The sequence below is a fragment of the Symphalangus syndactylus genome, chromosome 3, assembly GCF_028878055.3.
Source record: "Symphalangus syndactylus isolate Jambi chromosome 3, NHGRI_mSymSyn1-v2.1_pri, whole genome shotgun sequence".
NCBI classification, from domain to species: Eukaryota; Metazoa; Chordata; class Mammalia; order Primates; family Hylobatidae; genus Symphalangus; species Symphalangus syndactylus.
Window position 1 is genome coordinate 114334360 of NC_072425.2, and position 26061 is coordinate 114360420.

General features: G+C 37.6%; 1 protein-coding gene across 3 annotated transcripts in view; it reads right to left on the reverse strand.

Annotated features, from left to right (window-relative positions):
* The window catches only part of GRM3 (glutamate metabotropic receptor 3), a 222589-nt gene that overhangs the window by 90612 nt on the left and 105916 nt on the right, over positions 1–26061 (reverse strand). For 2 of the 3 annotated variants that reach the window (XM_055272857.1, XM_055272856.1), the window contains exon 2: positions 9333–9940. The exons of the other annotated variant lie outside the window; for it this stretch is intronic. In XM_055272857.1, coding sequence (XP_055128832.1) covers positions 9333–9800 — 468 coding nt within the window. In that variant the 5' untranslated portion in view covers positions 9801–9940. The remainder of the gene's footprint in view (positions 1–9332; positions 9941–26061) is intronic. 3 annotated transcript variants of the gene reach the window in all.

Here is a 26061-nt window from a genome sequence, read left to right on the forward strand (position 1 = left end):
ATGTACATATTTGTTATGTGGGTATATTGTGTGATGTTACATTCCTTTAAATCTTGTATAAATAATCTTTCTTAAAACTACTTTGTAAACTTAGGTAATATAGACTTAATGCACACGTATATTTTTATTTAGATGGAATTTACTTTTATATTGAGAAATTCGAACAAATTTTAGATCATTTGTTCAACCATGTCTGTTTTCCATATTGGAAAAGCTTAATTGCCTGGTTTGCATTCTATGAGGCCTCATTTGTGAACCTTATGGTATCTACCCAAATTGGAGGCACTGTGCCTGGGAAAAAACTACTAGTCCCTTGGGTAAACACCCTGACAATTCAACCCTATTAAGTGATGGCAAATCTGTCAAGATGCTTTGCCATTCTGACAACTTGGCAAGGAAATCTGGTCTATGTTTAAAATATAATTTTGAAGATATTGCTTCTATTGAATTCTCCCCTGTATTGCAGTTTGCTTTATTGGAATGTGAAACCAAAGTGTTGGCGAGAATCAAAACTTTGTTACTAGTAACAAAGGGATTTCCACAATATACCAGGTGGTGTTGTCAAAAATAGTCACACTACACTTTAGGTGTGCAAAGTCCCACTGATAAACCTCCTGGAGGATCGTTTGTTTGGAGTTTAACTGCAGGTGTTTTTGGAACACTATTCTTAAATTCCCAAAGTCTGCTAATTAGAAAGGTAATCTGTGAATTTTCAACTGCATATTCCATAGATCAGTAGAAGCACCTCTACTACATTAAATTCATGGACCTTCATTATTATAAACTGCTAACAGCTGCTCTTTCCATATTGAAATACTGAAATTGTACATATCAATCCACGAAAAAGGCACATATTTAATGGTAATTTGGAAAGAGAACTTTGTGTCATTAAGGCAAAATATCGTAGGTTTAATCAGAAGTGTCAGCAGTCCTATTTCAATTCGTTTACCTATTAATCTATAATCATAGCATAAAACACTGCTATTATCTTAGGAATATCTGTATTCTTTGCTTTTCATTGCATGACCTCCATCATAGACACCTGACCTGCAGTGTAAGCCTGGACCATCCTATTGCCTTGTGAACAGTGGTCCTGATGGCAACTTCTTATCTTTCACTAGAGTAGTTTCCAAATAAACACATGAAAGAAGGGGAATTAATTAAGAAACAAATTAACCCCAATGCAAAGGAAAAAAATAGTAGCATATCAGATAATTACTTCTGATGAGAAATTTCTACAATGAAGCAATGCTAACAAAAGCATTTTTAATTGCTATTGCTGGTGCCTCCCTCCCTGTGATGAAGTCCTTGAATAGCACTGCCCTATCTTGGAGGAGGTGAAGCAGGAGCAATGGAGGGAGGTTTGAAAACAATCAGTGTTGTGAGATTGCTTTCGAATGAAAAGTCTGGGAAGGAAATAAATGAAAAGATTCTGTCTGAGATAACTTTTGAGTCAGGTTTTTCTGCAGCTTAGACTATGTGAGGGGGTGGTTGGTGTGGGAAGCAAGCTATCTGGATTCTCATGTTGATTCTGCTACCTGTAAAGTGATAGAAACTTGAACTTGGATCTTGACCTCTGTGAATCTCAATTCCTCTTGAAACTGTTCCTTTTGGGCTGGAGATGTTGAAAGTAAAATACATAAATAAATAAAAGGTAATGGATAATAATATCTACTAAAATGTTGACTGCTAAGTATACAAGGTACCATTTTCTCACTTTTCATATATTTTCTTATTTAATTCTCACAATAACCCAATGAGAGAGGTACTACTAATATCCCCATGTTACTTAGTACACATGTACATAAAGATGGCAACAGTAGACACTGGGAACTAATAGGGGGAGAAGGTAGGAAGGGGTTCAAGGTCTGAAAAGCTACCCACTGGATACTATGTTCATTATCTGGGTGCCAGGATCATTTGTACCCCAAACCTCAGCAATGCACAATATACCTACGTAAAAAACCTACATATGCGGCCCTTGAATAGAAAATAAAAGTTGAAATCATAAAAAAAAAATCTCAATATTAGACATGAGTAAAAAGACAATGCAGAGTTAAGTGAATCCTAGTCAGTCTGCACAGAGTTTTAATCACTGTGTTGAGATTTTTCAAGAAAGGCACACTAAAAATGTACAATTGTAACATATCCATGCTATAATCGTTGTGCTTGCAGTATTAAACTCCCTAAATGCAACTATCATTTTTACTATTCTAGTGATAGAGACACTGGTGATAGAGTAGTGAATGGATTTCTAATACTGTCACTGTGCTTTTCTTGAGGATAGGATGATGTTCTCTTTGCCTTTGCATTAGCTACAAGCACAGCATCTGGCATAAAAAGCTTCCCTGCATATTCTTCCTGTGGAGAGACTGCAGACAGCTAGATAAGAGGGCATGCTCTAACATTCGAAATGGCCCTGACTGTCTAGTTGTGTTGAGCCTTGGATAGTCTTCTCTGGAATAGTTGGTCTAAGTACAATTGGAATGGAACCCCTAGAGCTGCTCTCAAATCAAGGCATCTGTGGTACATGTGTAAAGAATGGGAGTGGGGACGATGGGGGCAATTTTGTCCCACATGCTCGCCTTGCAACATCGTCTGTCTTTTCTATCTAAACCAGTCTTCCATTGCAGGAAAATGCTTATTTCTCATTTACGGGCATCCAGACTGATCTAGAATAGGTGGGTGATGGTCGTGACCCTTAATCTAAGATTCCCATAAAGATTTTCAGCCTTCTGGAAGTGTAGCAGGTTAACATCTTTCAGTTCTTATCAACTGTACATAGGTAATCAATTCTTTCAATTCATTCAACAAAGACTTACTCTCTACCTGGTTGAGACATTATTCTAGGTATCAGTAATATAAAGACAAAAAGATGTGGTTCTTAAACTCAAGTGGCTTATAGTTCATGGAAGAATAAATATGCAAATGAACAGTTATATTTGCTTAGTAATGGAGGGGCGTGTTTATGAAGTGAGTACTTGGGAAAGGGTTCTCACAGGGATAAGATTTGAGGGGAGGACTGAAGGAAAGTAGGATTTGCAAGGCATGCAGACAGCTGAAGAACACTACATTCTAGGTGGATGAAACACTGTGTTCCCTCATATATGAAAGACTGTGCAGATATCTTCCTGTAGACTATGAGAAAGCAACTTTCCAGGAAGGCTTCGAAGGCAGGCTTTCTGTTTATATATATCTAGAAGTCTTTCTCCTGTTCAATCCCATTCCTGTCTGCTCATTCTGTTCTTCTTTCTGATCTCCCTGTACTTATGTTGTCAATTGATACGCAGATTCTACACTTGGACCTGTTTTATGTATGGTCTTGATATTTCAATTTGCTTCTACATCCCTCAGAAGCTTGTAAGATGTCTACTATTTTAAAATTTTATTTCCTGTTCTCTCTACTCCATGTCAAGACTACATGATAATATTCTATAGAATAATGTTCTATAGAATAATGTTATTGCTGTGCCTACTATATACATGCTTAATAAATGCTTATTTTCTGATAAAAATATTTTATATGAGAACCCTAGTTATAATAGATAGGTAAATAAGATGCTTAATTCATGACATTTGCAAAAATGCTAATATAATCAAGTGAAATAACAATTGACTGGACTTCTGCTTCAAAGTGATCCTGATATAAAAGAGCCCATTATGTAAACTTTCTGCTCCATATTTTAAATACTTCCTTTGCGATCACTTAAACCCTAATAGTAGAGTATTTTCATAGAGTAACATATAACATTAAGAAATATCCTTAAACGCCATATAGTTCAAATACTAATATGTGGCTTCAGTCTCCTCAGTAACAGGCCAACTTTTGCTTGAATAACTCCAGAAACAGAGAACTCACTTCCTTCAGCCCCTCTCCTTCCAGGCTATTTCCTTTTTAAGAAGTCTTCCTTATGTTGGCTCTAAATATACCTTGCTCCAGATCAGTGATTCTCAGTGAGGAAAGGGGATAATTTTGTAACTTGCCAATGTATGGAAACATTTTTAGATGACAAAGCTTAGGGTGCTGGTAGCATCTCATGGGTAGAGGCTGGTGATGCTACCAAACATCTTACCACGTATAGGATAGCCCTATATCCAGCCCAAAACAGCAATAGTGCCAAGATTGCTCTAGAGTCAACCTATTTGTCCACAGAGAGAGTTACCTGTTTCCATTCAGCTGTCTATCAGATACTTGGAGACAGCTAACTGTATGAAGGCTATTACACTCCCAAGTTCTGCAACTATTTTTCCTATGCTCCTATAAGAAAACTGTCAATTAATATGTGACTTTTCCTCAAAACATTTGAATTTAAAGGAGGAATGAATCATTGAAAGAAACCAATGCTTAATACAAATTGACCAGCGGTGGTCCCCTTGAGCACTGTGGAGTTGAGTGAAGGGGGTATAATAGAGTGATGTCTTTATATGCTCTTCACTCTTCCCCATATAGCTAAAACCTATGAAATTTACTGCAAGAGATTTAATTTCAGGAGTTATTCTTCTCAGGGTTACAATGTGAACAATGCATGTCATGTCATGATACACTATGTGGTAGTAACCATCTCCTGAGTTAGAGTGTTCCTGGGATGTGGATAGTGCTAGAAATTCTGGAAAATTTCTATACCGGGGATGGGAAAGAGATAGGAAAGTCCTTTCAAGGCTCTCTTCTGCCCTTTCTATGAGCTTAACTTTTACATGCCATCTAAGCCAAATCTTCATTTGTTCCTGAAGTCAGTTTAACACTCAGGGACAAAACAATAACTGGGTCAACTTATATCTGCTATGTTCTAATTAAAATTTGCTCCATCTAGGCAAGAAAAACGGAAGAAATGATGTGTTCTCTGGAAAGAGTGCAGATCATTTCAAGGAACATTTTTGATTGAACAACTTAGCAGTTAACTACAGTTTATTTGAAAAGCACAAGCATTATCATTGTTTCAAAACAAGTACCATGTAGACAATCGCCTAACAGCAACCAACTTGATTTTCTTCTTGAATAAATACTGTTTTCCCTGAAGTGGGTGGATTGCAGGCTTATGGAGAAGAGCAGGATACAGTCTTAAAAATCCTTTGAAAGAAACTTATTCACCAGGGAGGGTGAATAGACTCCCACATATATTTGCTAATATAGAAGGATTTTGATGTTAGCTTTCATTGATTACTGAATTAAGAAATCAATACTGTTGTTTTATAAAAGGGACCACCACAGACTGGCTTGTTGTACTTAATAAGAGCATTGGGAAAATAATTATCCAGTTTCTTCATCAATGGTGATACAGCTTAACCCAGCAAGTCATTAAGAATTCCCCTCCATGCAGTTTTCCTATCAGCAAACACTGCCTATTGTACGAACTAACACAGCAGGGCATATCTCCTATGCTGCCTTCCGGAAAAGTTTCTATCCTTTAGTGGGAAGATAAGAAAAGAAGAGGAAGCTGGAGAGAAAGCACTTCCTGAAGCAATTCAGCAGAGAAAGGAATCCAGGCTCAAATGGGGAGATTGCAATGTCTAAACTGACCCAACCGCAAAAGGGAAGATGCACAAAATGCTGTCATTCTCTAAAGTTCTCTCTCAACAGGCAATTTGTAACGGAAAACCCTGAGCTCTGGTTTGGGACTAGATGTTATAATCAGACAGCAGGAATTTTTAAAATTATGTGACAGGTTCATACTCATTTATTTCTTCCACCCTCTTTTTTCCCCTGGCTCAGTTCAAGAGAAGACAATTTCCAGTACATATGCAGGAAGTCAAAATTAGTTAAAAATGGATGGCAATGCTACAGGCTGCACACTGTCACCATGGTTACCACACACCAGGTGTATGACCAGAATCAGTCACTGGAGCAGGAGCATGTGAGTATCAGAGGTACCCAGAGAAATCTTCTCTCCAAAAATGTTTCCCTCAGTAGTGTAAAAGAGGGCCTTAAATTCACCATTAGGAATTTATGGCTTTGGATTACCACTGGCTATGTTTTTTAGAATTCTTATTAAAGGACATATATGTTTCAAAGGAATAATACACTTTAATTCTTAGCTACATAACAGCCACCTAACTACTCTTATTATTCTTGATGCCTAGCTGAATACAGGACCCTGTATGGAAGGGTTCCTTGGAAGGGTGCCTGGGGATCCGTGTATAGGCTAATTGCTCCAACTCCTGGCTTGACTTGGCCTGGACGAGTCTGTGGCCTAATCACAGTCTGACTAGTCAGGAAATGTTGGAGCCATGGAGGAGGGAATGGAGCCTTCTCTCCTGTTCCTTCTTATTCATGTCAAGGCCTTTATCCCCTTGTACATGGACGTCTCCCACAGTTTTCTGATTGGCCTCTTAGATCCAGCATCTCATTTACACTGTCACCCTGTTAGCCTTTCTCCAATGCAACTTTCATTCTTACTCATCCTCAAAACCTTTTTAAAGGTCATTTCGTACTTTGTGAGCTACATGAACATATTCTGAATTACAGTTACTGTTATTTCAGAGCACATTGTATCCATAGCCAGATTTTAAGTTTCTTGAGATCAGGGCTGTGTTCTATATGACTTTAGTGTTTGCTCTAACTCCTGTCACAGTGCAGTGCACACAGTAGGAGCTTAATACAGACTGACTTGCTGATTAACCATGTGGGAAACCAGCAATGACTTCATGAGACTGCTTGGGCACCAGAGAAGTCCACATAATTAGCTTTCGATATGGCCTTCCACTGACCTTTCCTATAATTTTAGGGACATAAGGTTACCATTTACTGAATCTGTCAGTTTTTGGTGAGGCATTTTCCACAGATTTTCATAATTTATCTTCTCTCCAACTTTTTGAGGTAGATGATATTTTCTTCATTTTACAGATTAACCAGGAAACGGTGTAGTTGGAATTCAAACGCAGGTCTTTCTGATGCCAAAATCTATACTCTTTTCATTATAGCGTGATAGTTTTGGGTTTTTTATTTATGCTGTGAAGATAAGAACCTTATCAACATTTGTGACTTTATGGTGATATTGACCAGATAAATGAAAAAACCTAATAAGATAGGTCTTTCAATGAGTAAGAAGTGGCTTATGCCCTTCAGAACTAACTAGTACAGGGTTTTAGTGGCCCACATTTTTTCCTCTAAACTAGTCTGACTTCTTCCAGGAAGTACATGGGTAGTAAAAGAATAAAATTAGATTGTAAAAAGGCCATTTGCAGGGCACAGTTTCTCAATTACTTTGGATAAGTGGGATATTTACACATCTGCTGTCGAGTACCATTTATTGCACTAGGAGAAACTAAGGCGAGAAAAAGCACATATATATATATAAGCACTTACTAGTGGTAATATTGGGTATAATATAAATTTGTGAAATGACTGGCATTCATCTGGAAATTATGATTGAAGTATGACAGACTATATATATATACATATATGAAATCTTTCATACTTCATTTATATATATATATGAAGTATGACCGATACTCTTTTCTCAAATAAAATAGCATTTTTTATCTCTCATGATGAAGTATAGAAACAGTGGCAAAATTAACATGACATGCTTTCATAAGTGCAATATTTTCTATCCATCTAGTGAAACCTAAGGATGTTTATTTAAAACGAGTTATCCTAATTACTCATAACATGATGGTGTAATCTGAAGAAGGAAATAAATTTCAAATAGCTCATAGAGAACCACATAGAATTATACCTAGAAGTTTATTTTATGTATCTATCTATGTATTTATTATTATTTACATTTTTTTTTTTTTGAGATGAAGTCTTGCTCAGTTGCTCCAGGCTAGAGGGCAGCGGCCTGATCTTGGCTCACTGCAATCTCCGCCCCCTGGGTTCAAGTGATTCTCCTGCCTCAGCCTCCTGAGTAGCTGGGAACACCGGTGTGTCCCACTGTGCCCTGCTAATGTTTTGTATTTTTGGTAGAGACAGGGTTTCACCATGTTGGCCAGGCTGGTCTTAAGCTCCTGACCTCAGGTGATCTGACTGCCTCAGCCTCCCAAAGTGCTGAGATTACAGGCATGAGCCACAGCACCCGGCCTATACCTAGAATTTTAAGTGCCACAAATGTGAGATAGAGAAAGAAGGTTATTCCAATGCAAATATAGCCAATTTAAGTGGTTCATGACATAAAAAGAAAACATGAGTGTAGTATAGTTTCTTTTAGTGCTTGGGGCTTTGATTATAGTAATTTGGTGGGAGGCAAAGTGTATGACTCTTAGAATCACGGACTTTTATTACTGTGACATTAATGCTCTAATCAGAAAAAATACTAAACTTAAAGTAACATATAAATATCATATGAGGTAGTTAAAAGAGCACAGAAGTACAAAAGATCTGAGTTCTAGTTCTTGTGCTTTCTACCAGTGGGAGTTTTCATGAAACCAATCTTTCTGGGGATTGGGAAAATGATAAAGTTGAGCTAGATGATTTCTCACTTATTTAATTCTATAAAATTTAGTAACCTTATAAGTAAGGATTGCAAGAGTTTGTATACTTCTTCTTTCCCAACAAAACTATGACAGCCAATTATTAGCTTTATATCTAGTTTAAGTTATGGGTTAAATGTTTCCTTTTTTTTTTAAATGGTAGTAATCCTCTGGCTTCTCTGCATACATTTTTAGGTTTATATCCTGAGAAATTTTATTTATATTTTATCTCTGAACAAAAAAATGCTTTAGTAAAAATTAGTGGGAATAATGGAGTTCCATGACATTATGCCTTCCTGTGTTTGATTGTATCAGTGGCTTCAAATTATTACTTCATCTTACCTTGACAGTCTGTTATGTAACTGCAGCACTTGTCCTGTGGGCAGGGCATACTTACCAGCTCCTTCACTCTGGGTTGAGCCCTGTGAGTTGCTTTGGCTAATGGGATGTTAGCAGGTGCGAAGCAAGCAGAAACATGAAAGAGTTTTGTACAGCTGAGTTTGCATTCTCTTGCACCTCTGCCATCACTCAGAGAACATTCCTGGGCTAGATGATCGATTCCAGGAGGAGGATAAGAGACAACCTGGAGCATAGCTGTCCCCAGTGAAACCCAGCCTCCATTAGTTCACAGCATCTGATCTTTAGACTTGTAAACTAATAAATAATATTCTTATTTGAACCAATGAATTTTGGGGGTAGTGTTTAATGTTGCAATAGCTACCTGATACGCTTCTAAACAATTTTCATTGGTAGAAAAATCTTCTGCCTGCAAACCTATATTATCAAATTATAACTAGAAAAATTAATAATTGCATTGTTGATATAATCCATTGATGACGTTATTATGATATTTTCCTTTTGTTCCCCCAAAGCAGAAAAGCAAAGAGATACAGCCTTTTAGCAATAGCATTAGCCAATCTTACCTGTATGGAAACACTGCTGTAAGAGCCACCAATGACCCCTGCAATGAGAAGTGGGATGTTTTCTTGAATGGCATAGGATCCATCAGGACACATATACTCAGCTTCATCCACTTTTGTCAAAGATGCCCTGACAAACTCCAGTGATTGCTCCAATGCATAGGTATCCCTTGAACATGTATCCAAAATGTGAACACCCAACTTCACTCCTGGTAGCAAGTAATCATCTTTGTTGATTTCATCAATAGCAAACAACATGGCTTCCAGGCGTTGAATCCCTCGGTCTTCATTGATTCGCCCGCATTCTTCAGTTCCAGTGCCTTTTTCATTAATAGGAAACAGGCCCCCTAAAACAAGGTCACCTTCTATTTTAATCTCTCTCCTTAGAAAGTTATGGTCCCCTAAAGAGAGTAAAAATCCCTTTGAAAACAACGCTAAGGTAAGAACTTGGAGTCTTGTCAACATCTTCATGAATCCTGTTTCTCTACCTCTGGGAGATATCAATGGTGGAGCCAATGTGTCATCCTAGTCCTCTCTCTTTTCCAAATTGGATCTTTGGCCTGTCCTTCAAATAAGGGAGGAACAGACTAACAGAGCCTGTCACAAAATTCCTAAAGAGATAAAAATTATATCAACAAAAATGGTAAAGAAAGCAACAGTGATTACATCGATCATGCCCAATCAGACCTTTAATGGGATGACTCAGAAAACTATTTACTAAACACACAGTACACAACAGCACCAGGCACTCTCTCACAGATATTCTCACCCCCTCCTTACACACTCTATGATGTAGTTCCTAGTGGTCCCATCTTACAGAAATGGGCACAGAGGGTCAAGGAGGTGACCTTACAAAGTATACTTATTGCAGATTGGGTTTGGACTCCAGTTTTTTTTTCTTTTTCTTTTTAAAGCCAAGTCCAGTACTCTCTCTACTGAGTCATTTACTTTGTTTTTGTTAGGGCAGCAATGTAGATGTGAGTTTATATCCCTTCTCTTTAAGCTGCATTTTTAAACTTACCTTTTTGATGGACTCTTTCCCTTTCCATTTAAAACACAACAAAACACAATGAACTCTGTTACCATTTCTGCATTTCTACCACTGCATCTCTGTCCCTCCCTTAATAGATGAACTCTCCTAGCCCATTGAGGTTAAGAGTCTGCCTCAACTACTCTAACAAAAGGGTTATGGAAAAAGCTGCTACTTATCCACTAGTTTCTAAATTGAATAAACTATAAACTCACTGTAGTTCTCATTTTACTTGACCTTAATTGAAATCTTGACTATTCTCTACCTATTACAACTTCCTAGGTTTCTGTTATCATGCTTCATCTTGACAACATCTCAAATTCCATTGTTTAACACCTTCCTTCCCCCATCTTACCACTACTTCTTCCTGGGCCAACTCATCTATTTTCATAGTTTCAGCTACCACTTAAATGAGCTCCATACTTCTTAGGTCAACGGCCTTCTAAACAGCTTTACCCACACATCCCTCAGACACTTCAAAGTCTACGTGTCTATGAATGGATCTTCTCTGCTTCCAGGCTCTCAGGCCAGAAATCTGCACCCTAGAGTCTTCTCCACTTCACCCCCTGCTACCATCTTTCAATTAGCCACTATGCCCTGCAGAATCTAACCACTTAATATCTCCCAAAGCTACCACTTCTTCCTTATCCCCACTATACTGAGCTGTTGTAATTTGTAGCAGGGCTCTAGCAATAAATTCCTAGAGAGCTGCTACCATCCCCCAAAGCACCGTTTTGAGCATTGGAAAAAGATACCCCCTTTACAAGTACACGATTTCTCAACTTTTTGTTGTATAACCTGTAAAACTATAGATGATGGGGCAAGTGTGATTGCTGGTGGCTGCCTCCCCTACCTAGAGTGAGGCAATTCCTCATTTTGTCTTCACATCTCAGGTAGTGCAATGAATGCTAGTGCTGGGGTGCACACAGTAGACTCTAGCTACTGTGAATTGAGCATCTTTTTACATTCTAGGCTAGAACGTATGAATCTATTGAGAATCAGGCAAAGCCTTGCTGTGAGGATCATGTTTTGGACAGTAGTCTGGGATCTTTCTAGAGAGCTTTCCAAAACTCTGGTGTGGAGCAGTCTAGTTGCATGCACACATGAACCTATGTACCTGCTGTTGAATTCTTTGACACTCAGCTTTCTAGCACTAGAGCAAACACTTGGTCAGCACGTTCACACGGCCTGCTTACTTCTATCCCCCAGATAAGATGAACGTATTATTTTCAGAGTCAAGTGAGAGATCTGACTGCATCAGGCTCCTGGAGCATTCTTCTGACACGTTGCAGCCACATGCCCTTGTGCGTTCAGTTGAGCATACCTGTCTGCTCTTCAACTTTCACGCATGATTGTGTGTTGGAAGGGTTTTATGAAGGAAGGGCTCTACTAGCTGGTCCAAGACTCAGTCAAGATGCCTAAAAGCCACACTATTCATGTGCTCTCAGATAAATTAGCAAATGTTAGCAATTTGAATGATGTCTCATTGGGGAAGACACTCTAATGCACAGTCTCAATTACTATTCAGAGTAGCCCATCTTCTATCAATGTATACTGAGTTTCCCTTGCCCACAGGTTTAAGAATTAACTCATTATAAATCTCTTCTCAGTGCTTTATGATCTCGTCCCTGGCTAGCTCTAAAGCCCTACTGCTCACCATGCCCATCTGCAGGGGCCTACCTCTGCCTTCAGATCTTAAGCTGCAGATATATTGAACTATGTGCACTCAGTAGGTGTTTAGGGTGTTGATGACCCCTTGCTTTTGCTCATGCTGTTCCCTTTTGCCAAGAATGTCCTTCTATACCAACTTCTCCAGCAAATAGCCACTTATCAATTTAAGACTCAACAATTACTACCAGGAAAGATCAAGTATTCTGTCTTATCTCCCTTCCCCAATCAAATTGTTGACTTCTGGCTTTATATTCCTGTTGTAGTTTGTTCAAGAAATGTTTGCTATTGCTATTTTGATTTATATTTGTTTTTTTTGTGTGCTCATTGAGAATTATTGAAATGGCACAGCATTTAGAATTTTTCAGGTGCCAAAGAAGAAAAAAACTCAATGAAACAAGCAAGACAGGAGCTAGTCCAGTGTTTACTTCAACATTTTTGACATTTCTCCCTTTTCATATTAGCAGTGCCCTTTAAAACCCAGATTTCCGCTTGCTTTCTGTTCCTTTCACATGCAGCGAATGATGGGCTGTTTTCCTGAGCCACAGAGTCAGCTGGGGTATGTTTTGTCTGTTTGTTTAGGTGTGAATGTCAGCACTGATGGCAGCAGCCATTGGAATGCTCAGTATTAACTCAGAGCTTCCCTGGGAGCTCTGCCACAGGGCACCAGAAAGTCTAATAATAATAATTTTTTAAAAAAGTTGATACTGTAGTAGAATTTTTTTGTTTCATATCAATTTCTGGTCTCTTTGATCTTTACGTGCAATTCCCTGTGAAGAAAAACTGCCATGGAAGGCAAAAGACACTGCGATCATTATCGCTAATGATAAAGATGCAGAAATTTCTCTATATAATTGTTTTATGTGCCTAGTAAAACAGAAGAGCTAATTCAAAGAAGGCCATCAACACAGGCTTACCATGTATCTTTGCAAAAAGTGTAGACATCTTTTGAATGTAAAGAAAGTTTGGCTACTCAAAGAGTAAAGATTACCTTATAGTCCATAGAAAGCTTAATTCTCTGTTGGGAAAGGGCTCTTAGCCAAAAAAGACTTCAAATGAAACACTGCATTACACTGAAAGTAATAGTCTCTCATGTCCAAACTGGATCTTTGGCCTGTCTTTCAAATAGGGAAGGAACAGATTAATAGAGGCTGTTACCAAATTCATAAAGAGATAAAAATTATATGAACAAAAATGATAAAGAAAGCAACAGTGTCTATCAGTTTACCTGTTTCACAGGTAAGGACTATGTTTTATTTCTCTTTGTTTATGTTTTGGTATAGTAGAAGAATTCAATGAATGTTTCTTGAAGGAATATAGACATCCATGATATCTATGTTTGCACGTGACTCTTTACCATTTTTTCATGGCATGGGAAATGGGAATTAAATAATAAGAGAAATGCATTATTTTTGCTTCATTACCTACCTGGTCACATCAGATGCGTTTCCCCTATTGCACTCTTTGATGGTAGGGTCACCAACAGGTAGAAATACACTAATAAATTTGTATTATGCAAGAAAAAATACTGCCTTTGTACTTGAATATTGCAACTGAGATTGGCATCTAGGAAGCCAGGAGAGATGTAGACCTGAACTGACCTACATTTACTGCTTAAGTGTTTGGTCAGGAGAATACTAAATAAGGAACATGCACATTCTTCTATCTCAAAGCCTCAGAGACACATTCACTTATGAAATATTTATTGAACACCTACTATGTGTGCACTAGGCTATGAGTTGGATGCCCAGGATATATACTTTAGTTGTAAACAAATGAATATCATCCCTGCTGTCAAATAACATTCTAAATGCTTACACATTTTTATATAAAGAGTTTATATAAAACTCTGTTTTTACCAACTATTTTCATCATTAGTGAAAATCTTGAAAGTTTGTATGCCATTAGTTTCCTTCAACATGATAATTGTTAAGTGCTATACTCAAAAACTGATTTATTCATACTACATGTGTTATTTAAATTTAAAAATTAGATATGCAAACCATAAAAATAAGTTGGATGATGACAATGTCATGTAAAATATTTTTTCCTTTTAGCTATGTGACAGGGCATATCTAAATAACATTTAATGTCATTTTAGAGAATTACAAATCAAAAATCAATTAATGTTTAAATACACTGTCTTTGTATTTTTATTTACTTTTTCTTTATAGCAGAACTTATAATGATTAATACTGTAGCACTATGCATAATCAGAGACAATTAGCATTATTTAAAATGAAGCCCTAAGAAAGTTTAAAAAAAAGTAACATTGAAAAATAGACAAACATGTTTAATTCAATGCCACTGTTATCTCTGTGTAACAGTTTATCGGATTGTGTGAAAGGGCACCAACCACCTCTTTTCAGGTTCTTTTCATTATATAAATCAGCCAGCAGCACATTCCTCAGATAAACAGGCTCCCTACTGCAGCCACATTCATATGCAGCTGGAGAATTGCATCTCTACAGTCAAAGTTCTCCATTCAAGGATGATGAGTGATGTGTCAGCTGTAAACAAGCATGTGTAGCCCTCTCTGTAGGCAACCTGCTCACCAATGTTTTATTAATTGATGCATTAATAGAATCTCAGAGGTTTGCTGTGAATATAACCCCTGGAATATATGAACTCAAAACATTTCTGTACTCTGCATATGCTAATATGTATTTTCATCCATTCTTTGCCCAGGGACTCGGTGTCGGAAATGAAAGTCACTTTCAGTCAATGCAAAAGTAGTTTATCCAGGGAAAGGAAAGGGTCTATCTGGGAGATAAAATGCCAGAAACCATACATACTCTTTCCCAGAAATAAATCCTTAAGTTGCTGAAGGGTTTCTGAGAGTGCTCAAATCCTGCACACTCAATCAATCTGGAGCAAAGTTAGGGTTAGTCCTAGTATGTGCAATTTGATTATGATTCTGTAATTTTTCAGCTATCAGTATTATAGGCAACAAAAGGCATAGACCTTGCTCTTAGACTGCCATTTTCAGTTGGGTAAACAAACAGAGGCTGTAGCTATATTGGCATTTTTAATAGGAGATATGCCATTGCATGACTGTAATTCTTTTACTAGAGAAAAAGGATATTTTTCCCCAGAAGTCTTAGGAAGCTATTATGAGTAGCTCATCATTTCAAACCCAATCATTTTTAGTAGATCTACCTTAAAATTTCTTTTCCTTGTAGCCTTCCATGTTACTCCACTGTAAGGGGTTCCTTCATTTGCTAAATTCCCATATACTTTCTGCTATGTTTATCACGAGGATCATATTTTGTCTTGCGTTTTATTTGCAAAGTTTTTAAATTGAAATCTATTCTTACTTTACCATTAGTTTGTAAACTACTGTATATCAAGGAGCACACTCTAGATATTGTTGTTATGTTCCACAGTGCCTCAGACACAGTTGTCAAAAGTTGGTTAAATAATAAATTCCCAGTAGCATGTAAGTGTTAGAAAGATTGATCAGGAGGTTGAAAAAATAATTTGGAAATTTCATTCAGATAATGAAGATCACTAAAAAGATCTGTCATTTTTTTTTTTTTTTTTTTTTGAGACAGAGTCTCGCTGTCGCCCAGGAGTGCAGTGGCGCGATCTTGGCTCACTGCAGGCTCCGCCCCCCGGGGTTCACGCCATTCTCCTGCCTCAGCCTCCCGAGTAGCTGGGACTACAGGCGCCCGCCATCTCGCCCTGCTAAATTTTTTTGTATTTTTAATAGAGACGTGGTTTCACTGTGTTAGCCAGGATGATCTGAATCTCCTGACCTCGTGATCCGCCCGCCTCGGCCTCCCAAAGTGCTGGGATTACAGGCGTGAGCCACCGCGCCCGGCCAAGATCTGTCATTTTCAAAATGACATTATACTAGGCCAAAATTCAGCTTTGGCCCTAGATAAATTTGACTCAAATATCTCTGATCTGACTTTGTGATGCTGAATTGTCGGTTGATTTTTTACAGGAAGAAAAGTATAAATTAAAACTGGAAATTTTGAGAGCATTTAGAGAAAAAAGAATTAGAATACATGTTATTGGTCTGAGAGGGATTAGGAGGAATGGAAAACAATACATCAAATGACAGGTTAAGTTCCTTCAAAGCATGAAGGATGGGGCAGAATAGAGGAGGCCAGTAAGATTTAAAGTTAGGGAGAAGAGTTCTGCTTTCTTTCAAATTTTCTGAGTTTAAGGCTGTTTGAAATCCCACAATGTGTGTGAAATTTTAAACAACAAAAACATTAGGTCAAATCATGGGAATTAATTGATAAGATCTTCTTATATAAACCTATTTTATTAATAGATAAAATGAAAACACCCAAGAACCCTGGGTAACTATGTTGAAGAGAGGGACATTGCCAGTTGGCATGTTGGAGCTGAGAAACGGATGGTGATGAGGCCAAAAGGAGAAAGGCCCACTTCACTATTCAACCTTGGACCAAAAAAACTAAGTAAGGTAAATTAAAAAATAAAAATCACGTCTCCTATTCATCTCCTATTTTCTTTATCTTCTGAATTTAGAGGACAATGATTTTATGAGGTAGGCAGATTGTCCTAAACTTTGGTGATTGCCGGTAATTTACTTCCCATCAATAGTATTCACTTTGTTAAGTGACTCAGTATAGAATATATTGAAGATTTATTCGCTTCCCTTCAAAGTAAATCTTTATTTTCCTAAGCATCAAAGTGCACAGTATTTTCATGGTATGTATGCATGTGAACATGTGTGTGTTGCCATTTCAGCTGCTTTAGCATCCTCAAGTTCCTTACCCTCATTACAATGCCTCTGAATTAGAGCCTCCCCAAATTCCCTGTGATCCACCTTTGTCCTTTACCTCTTCCAAGCTGCAAAGTCTAATAGAAGTTTCAGGTTTGTCAGCATAAACCGAGTGTAGAAACTGGGTTTGTCAAAAGCTTTCTCTCTAGCTCTGAACAAAATGGTGAAGGGGCAGAAATGGAGGAATACCATTTTTAGGAGGATATTTTTACAGATTGGCAATATGACCCATCAAGTGGCTATTATTAATAATTTCCTAGATGTATACAGTCCCTTTTTGTATAATTTCAGAGTATTCTGCATAGTGAATTAACTCTTCTGTTTCCTGGTGAGAAATAATTATGTCATCTATTGCTAAGTGGAGAGTGAGAGAGGGACTGAGAGAGAGAAAGAGTAAAGCAAATTGCTCAAGATGGTAGTCAGCAGTAATAAATACAGAATTCGGATTTAGGAAGACGTTACCATTATTGCTCCAACAAGTCTACAAAACAGAACACATGTCACACATGTCTTTACAAAAATATCACTTCTATCATTCACATATTCCTGGTGACCATTCCTATGACATGGTTACTAGGAGAAGTCAGGTACAGATATTGGACTGTTACTGGATTTACCCTCCTGCTGAAAATAACCAGAAAATTGGAGAAAAAATATGAAGCAAACTATGATCTTTGAGAGAAAAAAAAGCACATGAGGGAAACCCCATGGTTACCCCAATAGATTCCCCAGTATTCTGCACAGGGCACTTTACTGCCATGTAGCAGTGGCAGTCCTTCTGACTTGGGGAGGCAGGGATTATTTAATAGAATTCTAAGCTGCTAAAGTGTTTGCTATTTGTGGGGCAGTGAGCTGCATGGAGTTGGTGGGCAGATCTGAGTGGTCATCCACAGGGTGAGACTCAGTGAGGCCTGGCAGACATATCTGAGAGATATTAGAGTTCCAAGCCAGCCAGAGTGCAGAGATCAAACTAGGCACTTTGCGCTTTTTATTAAAACTTTAGAAAGACTGGCTGTACTCTATTAGTAAAGGCCAAGCTCTGGAATTAGGCTCACGTCATAGGACTAAGTATAAAACAGACCTGCCCTTATAAAGAATGAAACTAAGTCTAACAAAAGTAAAATGATCCACCAGTATTTATTTATGTGCCTCTTAGGACAAAACTCAAACTCTTAAAGAAAGATGACATAATTCAGACTGCCTACAAATATATGTTTTATAATAACCAGGATGTAAGTATAAATTGCTTGACATATAACAAAACAGAAAAAGCAGCACCCAGAGCAAAGAGAGAAAGCATTATTTGAAATAAGACCTGAAATGGTGCACATTTTGGAATTAACAGACAAGAACTTGGACTATTATAAATATGTTCGAAAACATAACAAAATGAATGAATAGTTGGTGAATCTCAGCAGAGAAGGGAAACTATAAAAATACTATATGGAGATTCTATAACTCAGAAGTACAATATTTAAAATAAAGATTTCACGGTAGGAGGCAACAGATTGGAGAGGCAAAATAATAAACTTGAAAATGGACCAAAAGAAAGTATCCAATCCAATCAGAGAGAAAAAGGATAGAAAAGAAATTCAACAAATCTTCAGTGTCTAGTTGGACAATATTTAGTAGTCTAACACATGTAAAATTAACGTTTCAGAAGGAGAGACGAATGAAAGAAAATACTTGAAGTAATGGCCAAAAAATCCCCCAATTTGGTGATAAACATGAGATTACAAAACCAAGGAGCTCAGCAATCCTCAAGCAGGATAAATATAAATAAAACCATATGTAGTTAAATCATAGCCAAATTGATTAAACTAAAGGTAAAGGAAAACCCTTGAAAACAATCAGAATAAAGCAGCACATACGTGTAATGTAACAACAATATTAATGACTGCTGACTTATCAGAAAAAATAACAGCCATAACTTAATGAAATGGCATCTTTGAAGTTCTGGGGAAAAATTGGTCAAGCATCACAGAATTCTCTATCCAGTTAAACTGTACTTTAAGAAGGTGAAATAATGACTTTTTAAAGGCAATTAGAACAGACATTTCATAATGAGTAGACTTACACAATCAGAAATACTAGAGGAGGGCCAGGCACCATGGCTCATGTCTGTAATCCCAGCACTTTGGGAGGCCAAGGTGGGTGGATCACTTGAGGTCAAGGAGTTCGAGACCATCCTGGCCAACCTGGTGAAACCCCGTCTTTACTAAAAATACAAAAATTAGCTGGGCTTGATGGCGGGCACCTGTAATCCCAGCTACTTGGGAGGCTGAGGCAGGAGAATCGCTTGAACCCAGGAGGCGGAGGTTGCAGTGAGCAAAGATCGTGCCATTGCACTCCAATCTGGGGGCACAGAAGTTAAACTCCACCTCAAAAAACAAAAACAAACCAACAAACAAACAAAAAAAGAAATGCTACAGGAATTACCTCAAAGTAAGAGGAAACAACACCAGATGGAAAATCAAACCTACAAGAAGGAATGAACAGTACCAAAATTGTCAATATGTGGGTTAATATAGAAGAAAATCTGTAAGTCTAGACATTAGATATTATTAGCTTAATTTCATAAAAGCCATATTTGTCACAATTTTTTTTAAAAAGTGAGAAAAGTTCCACTACCATTTTGTTTATTTTATGGTTTGATTTTACTTCTCTCTATGTATGTATGTTTGCCTTCATCCTATATCCTATTTGCTGGAAATCCCCTTGGGCATTCTAGAGTCTTCTACTAAAAGAGCCATCCCCATAATTCAACAGCCATGTTTCTGAAAGTAGCATTTGAGAGAATATTTTTCTTTAATTTTATTGCTGCTAATAGATTTAGTCAAGGCATAAACCCAGCTGGCACACACTGGTACAGCCATACCAGTTGTTAAAATATTTAAATATTTCCATCCAGTTGGTGTATAGCCAATCCTACCAAGCCCTTTGAGTATTTCTCCATATTCCTGGCTATTCTGTCTCTGGCGTATCTCCACCTACCCTCTCCCATCCTCAACCCCCAAATTTCCTCATGACCCAGCAACTAAAGTGTTAGATTCTGGCACAGTAGGTTCTTTAGTTTCCACTTCCAAGGTTATGATTACTGCCCATTTCGATAACTTGATACTAGTTGTTAAGCCTTTTGAATATCATCCCTGAATTGACTTGCTGAATAAGATGTTCAATATTTGGGAAAAGTTTCACTTTTAAGCAAAATCCCAATCAGCTGAAACAGTGCTGAATTTTTCCGTTTTGGTCTGACAGATTAGCATCCATTTCTTTTTTTTTTTCTTTCCTGGAAACTACACCACAGTTTTCCTTCGGGAACCAACACATATGTTTCTAAAGTGAGGTGAATTCATTCCTGGCTTGATGGGTGGCTTATGACACACCTGATTAACCAGAGTCAAGTGTCCCTGGCTACTGCAGTTGGTTAAGGAATGAGCCTGTCACCAAACCATTGCCAAGCAGGATGATTTAAGAACATTTTTCAGAACCACTAGGAGAAAAACATCCTCTCTCTGGTAGAGTGGCTTAAAAGAATGCATGTAAGCTCTTGTAAGTTTGGGAGCTGCTGGTGGGCATCTTATCACCATGAGACAAATGCTTGTCTGAGAATGAATACAGAGAATTGTAGAGCCAAGGAACGGGGATATAGTGAGACCCATGCTGCTTAATCCAGCTAAAATTTCCCAGTAACATGAGACAATAAATTCCCTTTTGGTTTTGCTGAAATCAGTTCGAAATTGGTTTTATATAACTTTGCCCAGAAAGATTCCCAAATAGCCTCTCTCTGTCTTTCCCATACCCTTTACATTAAAGATAATAAAATTTATTGGGCACTTACTATGTGCTAAAACTATGGTTAATGTTCTACATAGATTATTTTATTTAATCCCATAACTTTTATCCCATTTATACCCTTACATATAGATGCCATCTCAGATGGCCACAGGCTTCATGATGGCTCCCACTGTGCTACTGTATTAATGACAGCTCTTTTCAGAAATTCAATGACTCCAGAGTCATCTTTTCTTTATGCTACTATCAGAAGTCCCATCTTCTCAATTCTCTTACTTACCACCATCAAGTCATCTGATATATTAAACCACCAGTTTTGGCACATTAATACAAGTTAATTTGTTACCCACTTAGGGATGATCAAATTTTTGAATGGCCCAAAACACAGGGTTAAAACATTAAAGAGAGAAACATTTTTAATCATGGAATTTTAGATACCTTTGTGTACAGATAGTAAAGTATCAAGGCCTAATTGATGTTCTTCAAGTTATAGCACGTATGAACCCCATACTCAAATAGAAGTCAACTTGTGTATATCAGATACTATGAGATTTCAGGCTTAGAATAATCCTGATCTCATCAGATAGACAATTAAATGCTATCGATAAGTTAAACCTGGCATAATGGAACTCTCCTATCATTTAAGTGACCTTAGAACATATTTTTTCAGTTCTGCTTAGCTGGAAAATTTTGTGGACAATCATTAGTATGCTGTAGTTGGCTAGTACAATCTCTCAAAAGCCAATTACACATATCTCTTCCCAAGGCTGTGTTCAGTGTCACCATGCTGGCACCTTAAAATTGGCCATGGTGAGAGCGCTTATATCACAGAAATCAGCAAACACTAAAAATCAGTCCCTCCATAAGTTACCAAGATTTGATTGTTAAATATTTACCAGCACACCACTGGAGATAAATTTAACAATGCGCTTATAAAATCCATTCCTAGAAAATCAAATAGAAATTGACTGGGAAAGCAATATGGTATAGTACCTTAGATCAGAGTTTTTTTAACTGCAGATCAAATTTTCACAACCTATTCAAGTGTCATGATCCATATTAGCAAATCCCAGTGAGCATTTTAAAAGGAAATAGAAGAGTTTACAATGTAATAAAAATATCAAAACATGAATATAAGGCATTTATGTAGAAAGGGCAAATATAATTTTCTAAAACATTTTGGTGTGTATGCATGTGTATATGAATATTTATTCTGGGTTACAATGTAAAATAATTTCTTACTGGGACATGTTAAAAAAACATTTTGAAAGCCACTGTGTTAGGGCGTGGCCTCTTTAGTGAAATGTTTGAATCTACTTCATGATGTCAGCACATGGCCACCTCTTTGGGTCTCATTTTATATATGTGTAAAATGAAGACAAGAACAATACCTATTTCATGTTTTTTTTTTAGGATTAAATGAAACAAAATATAACATTAGCTCAATAACTGTTAGCTATTATTAAAATTGTTGGAGCGAGGATAATTTATCAATGAGTCTAATGAAATTGGGGGTGTTCTGGACTCTCCAAATGATCCCCATCAGCTAGCATTCTGCCTTTCTTCTCATTGAGGTGTAAGGTGGTGTGTGATCTTAGGGAACTGCTGGCTGTGCGGATGATGCAATGAGGGAATCAAAGTTCCAAGGTGTCCAGTAAATTCTGAATTGTTCAGTGTTTATAGGTGCTAAATACCAAAATATGCCAGGAGAAGATGGAAAGTGATCATCTCCTTCTCCCCAAAAGGACACGTGCTCACACTCAGTTGATATATTGTTTCTCCAGAAAATGTTAGCATCCTTACTCCCTTGATCCTCTCCTGTTGTACTGAGTTTTGTTAGAAGGGGGCTGGGCACCTCTTATCCTGAGTCAATCTGGACTAGGACATTAACTGACCCCTAATGTCAAAAGAAGAATATTTCCTAAAATTCTGGTGTCCAAGTTGTTTCTGACTTAATTTTCACTATCCCCTCACATTAGAGGCCTTAGTTATAGAGGGTTTGGGTCCTCTATAACAATTATTAGTCTTTAAATTCCATGACAACTACTGTGCCTGTGACAGCAAGTCTTGGCTGCCTTCTGCCCTCTTGTCCTTCATGAGTTTCAGGGAATATTGACCCCTACTATCTTGTACACATTTCAGTGTAGGCAGCTCCCAACACATAGATATAATTTGAGACAGATTTTCAACTAACAAGACTAACATATCTCTTGTATAGTTTTCAACTTTTAAACTGGTTCTGATTTTACCTGTGCTTTAAAAAGACTAAGAATAACACAAAGCCTTCATATAACACAGCTTCTAGGTTTGCTTTCCTTTCTTTGTGTTATACCCAAATTATGGGCATAAAATTATGGCATGCATATGTTACACAGGGGCCCATTTCCCCAAGTAATAAAGGCAGAGCTAGGCACGAAAGAGTGCATATAGAATGAATCCGTTTATATAAAAGCCTAAACACCAAAATCATCTATGGTATTGTAAGTTCGGACAGATTTTACTCTTGTGAATGTGAGAGGTTAGTGACTTTTAGGAAGCCTGAGAGCGTTTCTCGAGTGCTGGTAAATTTGTGTTTCTTGATCCAGATTTTTGTTTCATGAGGTGTGTTCAGTTTGCAAAAAGTCATAAAGCTGTGCAATTATGACATGCATTTTTCTGTATGTATATTACACTTCAATGAAAATTTAAAATAAAAAAAGTGGGGCTGAAGTGAAAAAGAAAGGCTAGTGTGGCTGTGCATTTTTAAAAAATGACAGTATATAACAAATTGGTCACAGGAGTATTGACATGAATTTGCAACTGTGGGCTTACTAACAACACTAACTCTGATGAGAGAATCCTCTAATGCCTGGTGAGAAGTCCTAGTGGAAGATGAGATGCTGTACCTCATTGCAAGTGGGGGATGGGCGTGCAGAGGCCTCCTTCTCTTTATAATAGCAAGCCAGTCACTTTGTTATCCTTTCTGTACACAAGCAGAAACCATGAGTCTGGGTGTAAATGACAAATACTACCAGTGACACACTGCCTGACATTTGGAACTTGCAACTTTATAGTTTAGGCTGCATGGGAAGAGAAAGGTGAAGAGTGAGTTCCAATCAGAAGATTCTAAGTCAGGCAACTGTTACTTTCACAGCTTGATTTCTGAAAAGTGAATGAAATTATCCTGTGGTTTTACTATGTTCCACTGTTCAAAAAATTCTGTTCAATGATTTAAACAAAATTGCTTATTATGTCTATTATGTGCCAGGCCCTGTGGTAGGTTCTAAAGATACAAGGAGCAGTAGGACAGCAGCTCTGCAAAATACAGTAAATGAAGTTTGTTGGGACTCTAACAATTAACAGCTAAAAAAACCATAACTCAAATTTATTTTGGCAGCACACTCCAGTGTGACACATCTGAAGAGGGCCACAGACTCCTCCTTCATTGCCGTAATTGGTTGCTTCTACCATGAAGGTTGGGATAGATTACCATTTCCAACTGGATGGGCAAACTGTATGGCAGAGCTTAAGAGTTTCGGATTACTACTGCTCTTTCCAGATGCAGTTAACCTTTGAATGTGGCTGTCTTGCCCATGGTGATACCTGATGCCGTTTCAGACAACGGGGAAATTGATGACAGCAGAGATCAACTCACTGGTCTAAGATTAAAATATAAATAGCTGGCAGCCATGAGAATATATTTCATATATCCACTTCTATTATTTTCCTTATGCCCTATATTTCTAGTTACAGTGGACTCTCATATTTAAAATGTTCACAAATATTGTATTAAAAGTTGGTTTAAATTATCCTCCCTATCCTGACCTTTTAGGTGTACATTCTTTTCTCTGTACTCAAGCTTTCACCAAGTCCTAGTTGCTGTTTTGCTCATAGTAGCTCCAAATTTGGCTTTCTTTTCTCTGTTGCTATTTTTAGATAACATCAATCTTTTATCGATCTTTGTTTCTGATTGTTGCAACCTTCTTCCATTCAGATTTCACACAATTTTTTTTTTAATCTACTTTAGTCTATTTAAGATATTGCTCTAAACTTGTATTCTTCACCTGTGGTCACTTGAACAGATGCAAATATCTCTTGTCACTCTAAATTTCATCTTAGCAGCACCAGTTTCAATGATTTTATCCATTCACTTCTTTTCTCTTTTATGCCCAATTTCTTTAGTGGCTAGGAAACACTAAGATAACTCCTCATGCTTTTTCTTTTCATTCCTAACACAGCATATGTTTCCAAGTCTGGGCAGGCTAATTCAGTTAGTTAGCCCACAGAACTAGTAAAGCCTACATCATTTGATTTGTCCAAGTTGCATTATTCTAGAGAAAACTGGTGTTACATATTTGGTCATAGTCTGTATTACACAAGCATGCTATTGGTCACAAAGTAAACTGTAGTGCAAGTTACTTGGAAAGCTTTGTGTAAATTAGTTAGCGTAGCTAAACTTGTGAGCTGCAGCAATTCTGTGTAGATTAGCATGATCTTTCTTTTTGATGTATAATGCATTGCCAGGCATATATTAGGTGTGCAATAAATATTTGTTGACTAAATTAATGAATATATATTTTCTCCTTTTATCACTTTACAATAAACCTCAGCTTTCTTTTTCACTAGTTTCTTCATTCTTGAATGGGAAAAGTAACCAATATTTTTTTGAACTTGCATGCAAGTTGCTTTACATATGCTCATTTACTCTTTCCAAGATTTCTGTTATAAATAGATGAGTAAAACTAGCATAGGGGCAAACTTAGTGCTACTTGCTCAGGACTCCTCAGTCACTGAGTAGTGGAATAGAATTATCTGATTCCCAGTTTTTGACTGGGGATAACTCCTTTTATAACTCCCATCTGTTGAGAATTGTGTCCTAATGTCTCAGAGGACTCTGAAAAGCAGTAAGGAAGATGTGACAATCTAGGCACCTCCAGCAGCTTGTTTGTCTATCTGGTGCTTCTCTTTCCTCGAACATATTTGTGTTGGTGTAACTTAAATTCTTACATTATTATTGCCTCAAAAATACTTTTTTCTGAAGTCTATACATGCTTCATTTTAGTTTCAGGAGAACTTTTCTCCTAGGTCATGACACTTGGAAATGATCCTGCCTAGAGAGGGGACCTTTGAACGTGAATTTGTTTCCACATCTGGCATCCATTAGCCTTCTCATCAAGGCCGTGTTCGGTGCTGATTCTATCCACTGTCCAGATGTTTCTTTTACTTGTGGCTTAGCACAAGACATTTACACTTTGCTGTTTAGCATACATATGGGGTAATAACCTTGGGGAATTTCAAAAGCCCTGAACTGCAGTTCCTGCGAAATGTAGCCAAAATTATCTCAGTAGTGTAGATGCTGAACTACCCAAGCATCCTTCTCACAGCCTACCAGTAACCCATTTCACCATGGGAGGGCTGCCGCTTTATAGGACCTGTGGTGGAGCACACAAGATGTCACCCAAAGGATGGTGTTTCACATGACACCCAGAGGAAAGCTGAAG